The 8,603-nt window shown below is 53.7% G+C and overlaps 1 protein-coding gene across 3 annotated transcripts; it reads left to right on the top strand.

Moving 5' to 3' along the window:
• The first annotated feature begins 3,092 nt into the window (after positions 1–3,092).
• MLF2 (myeloid leukemia factor 2) lies at positions 3,093–7,860 on the top strand. Of its 3 annotated transcripts, XM_045873960.3 has the most exons (9): positions 3,096–3,299; positions 3,884–3,961; positions 4,256–4,382; positions 4,639–4,674; positions 5,322–5,375; positions 5,781–5,909; positions 6,080–6,239; positions 6,848–7,060; positions 7,307–7,860. In XM_045873960.3, exons 2-8 carry the CDS (start codon positions 3,912–3,914, stop codon positions 7,033–7,035), a joined length of 744 nt encoding a protein of 247 aa, XP_045729916.1. In that variant the 5' UTR covers positions 3,096–3,299; positions 3,884–3,911; the 3' UTR covers positions 7,036–7,060; positions 7,307–7,860. The 3 variants fall into 3 exon arrangements, with proteins under 3 accessions (XP_045729917.2, XP_054363185.1, XP_045729916.1); XM_045873961.3 differs by lacking the exon at positions 7,307–7,860 and having other exon boundaries at positions 3,093–3,299; positions 6,766–6,866; XM_054507210.2 differs by lacking the exon at positions 5,322–5,375 and having other exon boundaries at positions 3,095–3,299.
• The last annotated feature ends 743 nt before the right edge of the window (positions 7,861–8,603 follow it).

The following is an 8,603-nucleotide window of genomic DNA, read 5'->3' on the forward strand; positions in this document are numbered from 1 at the left end:
TCTCTCTCCCTCTGCCTCCCCACCCCACCCCATGCTCTCTCTCTCTCTGTATCTCTGTGTCTCAAGTGAATAAATAAAATCTTAAAAAAAAAATGCTCTTGAGGGGCACCTGGGTGGCTCAGTCATTAAGCATCTGCCTTCGGCTCAGGTCTTGGTCCCGGGGTCCTGAGATCAAGCCACACATCTGGCTCCCTGCTCCGCGGGAAGCCTGCTTCTCCCTCTCCCACTCCCTCTGCTTGTGTTCCCTTTCTCGCTGTGTCCCTCTCTGTCAAATAAATAAATAAAATCTTTAAAAAAAATGCTTTTGAGTCACTTTTTAATCTTACTCTGACCTGGTGTCCACAGTACAACTCAATCTAGGGCAACTCAGCACTAATTTTCAGGTTTTTTCTCTCTTCCTTAAGACATATGCCCGTATTCATACACACATACACTCAGTCACACCCATTCACTTTGGCTCAGGCAGGAAATCCAGTCTCCCCTAACTCGCACATCATTGCCCCATCCTCACTCTGTTCCAATATCTAACTGTCTTGGGATTGCCCCAAATGTATGACCTCACATCTAAAGAGGGTCCCTTTTCTGGCCCAGCTCTACTCTCACAAGGACCTTCTGACTTTGACTCCATCGGATAGAGCAGCGAATGTTAAGAACCACGTTGTTTCTCTTCCTTCCCCAAATCCTATCCTCCTTCCTTAAACCTCACTCCTGGCAGGGCCCACTCTCCCTCCTACAACTTATACAGGACACTCCAGTGACTCAGAAATTTCTGTTCTTCAGAGTTCATTGGACAGAGAAGGAAGGAAGGAAGGAAGGAAGGAAGGAAGGAAGGAAGGAAAGAAGGGAGGGAGAGAGGGAGGGAGAAAGGGAGGGAAGGAATGGGAGGGAGGGACAGGGAAGGGAAGGGAGAAGGGAGACAGACACAAACTCTGGTTGTGGGGGACATAAAAATTACTTGTAAAATTACATTCCTTCCATTTTTGGAGTAGATGGTTGCCTATGTGGTATGTCTCTGGGGACTCTGAAAATTACCTCTTGCACTTCCTTCTTCATCCCCACCTATTCAAGAATTTCTTTTTAACCTCAGACAAAGCCCAGGTTTGGGACTTTCTCTCATAGTTAGAAGCTAAGTTGTAATCTGTAAATACTCCTAGGCGAGGTAATACACCGATTTAAAATCAGGCAAAGGTAGGGGCTCCTGGGTGGCTCAGTTGGTTAAGCGGCTGCCTTCAGCTCAGGTCATGATCCCAGGATCCTGGGATCGAGCCCCGCATGGGGCTCCCCGCTCAGCGGGGAGCCTGCTTCTCCCTCTCTCTCTGCCTAGCACTCTGCCTATTTGTGTTGTCTCTCTGTCAAATAAATAAATAAATAAAATATTTAAAATCAGGCAAAGGTAAATATGACTGATATCTGGTATTTATGTTTTATAAGGAAGGGGAGAAAGGTTCCTAGGCACCTAAAGGCAGTAGATAGAGAGCACCAAGGAATGGAGAAAGGAGGAGGCCAGAAGCTAAGTTGTATCTCCTATCCAATTCTGTGAAGGTTGGACATTATGGAGAAGCTGGAAGGTGAGGGACCACACTTACTTAAGCCTGGGCCACAGGACTCTCACTGAGAGAATACCTGATCACATGTCAAACTGCCTTTGAGGCAAGAGGAAAAGGGGCAGTTGCAGGGTGGGATGTCCAGACACAGAGGATCTGGAGAATAAATTGAAAAGATTTAACTAAGTTCCCCAGAATTACCAATGAAAAGCAAATTTTCTTTTATTCTGTCTTCATCTTTGTTTGGTTTTGCCAGTATGACAGCTTCTAAATTATCTGTTCCCCTCTGTCTCCACTATTGTTTTTCCCTCTTTAATGATGATCAAGTCCAAAGAAACCTGAGAAGCCCTCCCCCCAGTACCTTTTCCTGAGTCACCAGGGACCCCCCCCCCTTCACCCCTAGGGAAGTATTGGGAACAAGTCTTTGGCATTGCCAGGCTCCACATAGCACTAATATGGCTACCAGCCAGAGTAAAGAACCAGGGAGAGCTAGAGTTTGGATGAGTCTGGTTTAAAGTCCATCGTAGACGGTCCAAATTCCCCTGACACCCTGGGGGAGGGCGCTTCTCGCCAGTTGGGCCAGATTTTATGCAAGACATTTAGTATGTCAAAGTTTCAATATTTGGCCTTGGAGTTGGGTCTTCTGGGTCTGATTTCAGCTCCGCCCCTGGGTGATCCTGGTTAATGGAGCTCTCCACCTCTTTCTTCTTCCAGACTTTAGACCCTTGACCTACCTACTTGACTAGAGGCAAGAAAGATCAGTGTGGGACTGAGAGTTCTTGAGGACACAGCAGTTAGAAAAAAACAAAGGGGAGAGACTGGCACTAAACTAAATGATTTCAGAACGACAACTTTTGCCCAGACCGACCCTTCACACAGGGTAACTGAGGGGTCTAGGAACCTCGCCAACGCCGGTTCCCGAAGACCTGTAGTTTCAGCCTGGCCGAAGAGCGCCACCTGGCGGCCTGCCCTCCCAACCTGGAATCTCTTCGGCCCCGCCGGAGTTCTCGAAGCCAGAGCTAGACTGGGGCATAACTGTCACCTCCCCCTCTACGTCATTCCGAGGACCCCGCCCCTGCATGGAACGCGCCTCCTCCCGATGGGACTGGCCCTTAGCGCCTCCCCCGCAGAACGGCCGCCCTTCCTCCCTCTCGGGCTGAACGCCGCTCGGGTAGAAAATCTGCTTAATGTTCCCCCCAGGATCCGCCCCACCTCGTCGCCCACAGGGAGCCCGCCCCTCCCCCCCATGGGAATCTGCCCCTCGTCCTCTTCCTTCCCCCGAGGGAACGTGCCGCACCGCCCTCCCCCGCCCAGTCCCTCCCGAGGAAGGGGCGCCCCTGCTCTTCCCCCGCACCCTCACAGGGAGCCTCTTCCTGTCCACAGAGCCCAAATCCAGGTTGGCGATGAGGCCTCCCTCCCCTGGTCCCCGGAGGGCCCCGCGGCCCCCCGCTCCGCCGCCCCGGGAGCTGGCCCCAGCCCTCTCCTCTCGCCCGCCAGTAGGCGGAGCTCCGCGGGCCCGGCCCCGGGGCGGGCTGTCCCATCGTGACGTCACTTCCGTCCGGGCCTGGCCGTGGTTCGGGCTCCGTGGGCCGACGGGGGGGGGTACGGAGGTGGCAGCCGTGGGAGGAGGCGGCGCGGGAGGCCGAGGAGAGCCAGCCCGGACCAATCCCGCGCCCCGGGCCGCAACCCCCGATCCTGCAGCGCACCGAGAGGCGAGACCGGCCGGATGGGCCGCTGAGCCCGAGTCGGGGACCGGTGAGGCTCGAGCAGAACGGGCGGCCGGGGCCGGGGCGGGAGCGGGCCCGCGGGGCTGCGGGGTCTGGGAGCCTGGGATGCGGGGAGGGGAGAGGGCCAGGCCCGCCGCTCCTGCTCGCCCGGCGGGGAGGCGGGGGCCGGGGGAGCGGCGGGCAGGGGCGGTGGGGATAGTGAGGCCCGCCCGGGGGAGGCCAGGCAGGCGGCTGGGGGGTGAGAAGGGGGCGAGGTGGCTGGGGTCATTGCTGGAGCGAGGGCCAGCCTTCGGGATTCGCATCCGGAACAGTGGCGTCAGGGGGAGGGAGGATGCTCCTGGCCAGGGCTCTGGGGAGAGGATGGCTGTGAGTGGGGAGAGGCAGAAAACTGCGAAGCTTGGGAAATTTTTCCACGGCCCTCCTTGAGAGGTTTGAAGAGCTCTTCTCTCCCTTGAGGGTGGTGCCGAACGCCACCTGGAGAAGGGTCTCACTGGAGTTTGCGGAGGTCGGTTACAGCATTTGGAAGGGACAGTGTTCTGAGAGACCCCACACTGAGCCGGGTGTGCAGAAGCCTGGCTACCTCCGAGTATTTGAGCCTCCACATCTTTACAGTGTGGAGCCCCCTGGAGCTAAAATCAGGATGTTCCGCTTCATGAGGGACGTGGAGCCCGAGGATCCCATGTTCCTGATGTGAGTATTCCCTCCCCCTCCTGTTCTAGAGCGCTCATCCTACTCCACTTCAGGTCTCTTAAGTAGTTCAGACAGACATCTGGGTTCTCATTGCTGGCATTGGCTGGAACCAGCTGGATACTCAGTTCCAGCTCAGACTTAGAGAGGAACTAGGCATCTGTGCCACTGTTTCCCTAGGACTTTTCCGTTTTGCCGGCGCGGGGGTGGGAGGGGTGGGGGGGCGGGGGGTGGGGTTTGCAGGGGTTGTTGACTGCTTGGCCCTTCAGCCGTCTACACTGTATACTCACTCCACAGGGACCCCTTCGCTATTCATCGGCAGCATATGAACCGAATGTTGTCAGGTGGCTTTGGGTATAACCCCTTTCTCAGCATCACAGATGGTAACATGCCTGGAACCAGGCCCGCCAGCCGTAGGATGCAGGTAATGGTGCTGTGACATGCCTGAGACCCAAAGAAATGCTGGAGGGTGGTTAGTAAAGTCCTTGATTTTTCTTGCACTTCAGCCAACTTAGCAAGTGGAGTGATCTTTTTTAGGAGTGGGGGAAGGGGTCTGGCAAAAGGGCTCTGTGATCCCCTTTTGAGAGGAGGATGGAAAAAAAGCTGAGGCCGTGGGCTCGGTTTGCGATTGTAGTGAGATAGGACGTGGTCTCTAATTTGTTCTTTATGTTTTCCTGTAGGCTGGGGCTGTCTCCCCCTTTGGGATGCTGGGAATGGTGAGTCCTAATGTCCTGTGTCCTTCCATTCTCAAACACACTGTATACCCTTAGATGTTATTTCCAAATGTGGCTCTCTGGAATAGCCTTATGGGTAACCCTAGAATCTTTTTATAGTGCTCACAAAGCTCTGGGCCTGTTGTGTGCTAGGAGTCGTGTGGGTTAAAGATGCTAACTTCTTGATTCCTGCATTCTAGGAGCCATACCTATTAGGAAAATGTAATTGCCTGGCAAAGTTTGTCTTTCTGAGGATGGAGATGCAGTTGAAGGGCCAACAAAGATGGCTTTTAGAAGTTTTTTGTTGTTGTTTTTACAGTTTTATGGCCAACCCTTTTGTAGGTTGGAATCCATTACTTGGGTGTGCTTCCTAAAGATAGGAGGAAACAGGACAGTCGGGATAAAGAAAATTGGATCAGAGCAGCCGTAGAGACTGAGGAGGAAGGCAGCAATAGTAACACAGGAAGGGAAACACAAAGAGAACATTCCATATTCTGATCATGCTAATGAAGAGACCGAGCAGTTGCTGCGTGTGGAGGAAGAAGAGGAAGGGAACGTGTAGCCATGTGTCTGTCTAGAGGGTACCTAAAGGAGACCATCTGAGCACTGACGGTGCTTTCCTGACTCTCTCTTCCATCTCTTTGCTGCAGTCGGGTGGCTTCATGGACATGTTTGGGATGATGAACGACATGATTGGGAACATGGTGAGGCTCTTGCCCCATACGCTCTTGCAGTCTTGTGCTCCGTGGTGGCTGGCAGCCACCTGAGTCCTGAGTCCTCTGGGGCAGGGGCAGGGAAGAGTGTGCTGGTGAAGGGCTCAAGCTGGATGAAGTCGCGGAACCCAGAGGCCACTGGGTTCCCTTACCTGCTCTCGTGCCTGGGTAGCAAGCACGGGCAGCGATCTTCTTCAGTGTGCAATTAAGGCTCCACGTCGTCAGGTCCCTCTTGTTTGTTGTTGGACTCCGAGGAACTGGGGGGCACTGATGAGTCCTGATGTTCTCTCGGTTCCCACGTTTTGTGAGAGAGCTGTGGACAGGAGCAGGCAGCGGATGTGTGGGACCCCTCCCCCAGAGGGGCCATTCAGTCCTGCCCTACCTTTCCCTCCTCAGGAACACATGACAGCTGGAGGCAATTGCCAGACCTTTTCATCCTCCACTGTCATCTCCTACTCCAACACGGGAGATGGTGCCCCGAAGGTCTACCAGGAGACATCAGAGATGCGCTCAGCTCCAGGCGGGGTGAGTTGGAGGGCCTCTCATTTCCCAGAGCAGGCAGAACGGAATGGCATGCCCAGAAACCCGGGCTTCCTTTTTCAGGACTGGGTTGTGGGTGGTTTGTCTGTCCTGGCTTGGTGTCGCCAGGGCTTTGGAAGGGGTGGCTGAGTGTGCCGTGTTCTGCCTCATCCCAGATCCGGGAGACCCGGAGGACTGTACGGGACTCAGACAGTGGGCTAGAGCAGATGTCCATTGGGCACCACATCCGAGACCGGGCTCACATCCTCCAGCGCTCCCGAAACCACCGCACAGGGGACCAGGAGGAGCGGCAGGATTATATCAACCTGGATGAGAGTGAGCCTGCCTTCCCACTCCATCACCCTTTCTGACTCCTGGGCCAGTAGCCCCCGGGCCGGTTCCTGTGAGCTAGGAGATAGAAACTTTCTCTCCCTACCTCTGTACATATTTCTTGGTAAAGTTAGGGGTGGGCCCTCTGGTCTTACCTCACTTGAGCCTTGTTGTCAGCTTCAGGGGCTAAGTCAGGTGCTGGCAATGTCCTTACCAAGGAGGGGCCAACTGTCGGGATCAGTTTTTTCTTCCCTCTGTTTTTTTTTGCCCCCCAAGTCAACAGATATTTATTAAATACTTACTGTGTGCCTGGGATGATGCTCCTTAACTAAATATGTATGCCGTTCCTAATTTCTTTCTTCAGTAGTCATGCCTCAGGCTTGCTGGTGGCTTCCATATCGGAATCACTATTGGCTAATTAGCTAGTGGAACCATACTGAACCCCAAAATACTAAGAAAAGAAATTGCTGCTCTCTCTCAACACATCCCCACACGTAACCCTTTCAACCTTTGCCGTGTCTCTTCATCTTAGAAGGCTGTGGCTCACTCTTGCATCTGCTTCCAGAAGCCAGCCTATCAATTTCAGTTGTCACGTCTGGTCTCTGTGCTCTTAGGTGAGGCCGCAGCGTTTGATGATGAGTGGCGAAGGGAGACATCCCGATTCCGGCAGCAGCGCCCTCTGGAATTTCGACGGCATGAGGCTTCAGGGGGTGGGGGACGAAGGGCTGAGGGGCCTCCCCGCCTGGCTATACAGGGACCCGAGGACTCCCCCTCCCGACAGTCCCGCCGCTATGACTGGTGAGGGCCCTAGGCCCTCAGCCTCTCTTGTAAGTATGGAGGGGGAGGAACAGGCGAGGTGTGGAGCACGGAGGGGGGTTGAGGAGCATACTGTGCCAGGCCTCTGCCACGGGGCAGCAGCCGTCCAGGTGCACGGCAAATGCTGCCTTCGGTGGTAGTTTTCTTCGGTATAGAAAGAGAAGGATGCTCTCACTGCAAGAGGGGATTAAACCCGACTCCTGGCTTTTATATTTTGTCTTTCTTTTGACTTGTGCTCTTCTCTCTTCCCCTTCCAGGTACAGGCTGAGAGGCTGAGAAATCATCCCCTGAAATAACTTTTTCCTCTCCAACTCCCACTCCCAATTTAATATTAAATTAACAAGCAAGCTGGCCCCCACCTCTCCCTGGGGGTCTCAGGGAGAACCTTTCACTGCCCCCTTTACCTACTTTTTCCTTCTTTAAGCCCCTACCATGATGACTCCACTTCTCCTGTATCTGCTAACTTGATTTTTCATTTTGCTGCTCCATCTTTGAACCTCCTCCCCGTCCCCATTCTACCCTTGTCATGCATTGAAGGGGCTTTCGGGGTGAGCTCTGGGTTTAGGGGCTTCCTCCATCCCTCAGCTACCCTGGATCTTTGCCCACCTCCTCCTCAGATTCCCCCTTGCAGGGGCCATAGCCCTCATCCGGGGCTGTTTGTGGAGGGAGAGGACTGGCTCCCAACCTTTCCTCCCTTCCCACCCCTGCACATCACAGAACTCTTCCCTATACCTTTCTCTGCCTTTATTTTTTGATTTGTGCAACTTGTAACTAGGTGTTTATGGAATAAAGGAGAATGGAAAAAAAAAGACCAAGGAGGATTCTGGCTTTACTTTTGATCTTGTCCCCGTTCAATTTCAACCCTCCTGTCTCCCAGTCCCCTTCTTACCTTCCCTCTGTCTCCACATGTGGCCTTCTGAACTTGAGTTCAAGCCCAGTACCTCAAATGACAGTGGGACTAGAGCCCTGGCAGATGGAAAGCAGCAGCGGAAGTCAGCAGGACTAGGGCTGGTGGGTGAAAACGTTAGCCGCTGCCTTGTGGCTGTCTCCCTTGCTTTTGCTGTCACTTCACACGTCGGGGGCAGTGTAGGGCATATCTCCTAGGCGCCTGGGGAGTTTGCTGCCCCTTGACCCTTGGGCAGAGTTTGTCCCCCGGACTGTGGATGGGGACGCTTGTGGTACCGAGCAGGAAGGCCCAGGCCTTTAAGGGGGAGGCACTCTGGGGTCGGTAATGTTCTTCCACCCTCAATTGTTGAGAATTTGAGCCCAGGGAAGGAGACCAGAGAAGAAAACTAATCTGGAACCTGAGCGGTACTAGAAGGGCATGAGGTGCTCAAATTTCTCAAGATGTTCACTCTTGCTTGACCTGGCCCAGCCAAATGGGTCACTCTGTTCTTGGGAACTTATTTAATGATGGTGGATGCGTGTAAGGGTCTGATGGTGGGTTCTTCTTTATAAAAATCTTCAGTTCTTTTCAGTTTGTGGTAAATCAAAGTGAAAAAACAAAACAATGGGGGTGCCTGGCTGGCTCAGTAGAGCATGCGACTCTTAATC

The sequence above is a fragment of the Mirounga angustirostris genome, unplaced genomic scaffold, assembly GCF_029215605.1.
Source record: "Mirounga angustirostris isolate CCGP_5_RB_7025 unplaced genomic scaffold, mMirAng1.0.hap1 SCAF_5, whole genome shotgun sequence".
Taxonomy (NCBI): Eukaryota; Metazoa; Chordata; class Mammalia; order Carnivora; family Phocidae; genus Mirounga; species Mirounga angustirostris.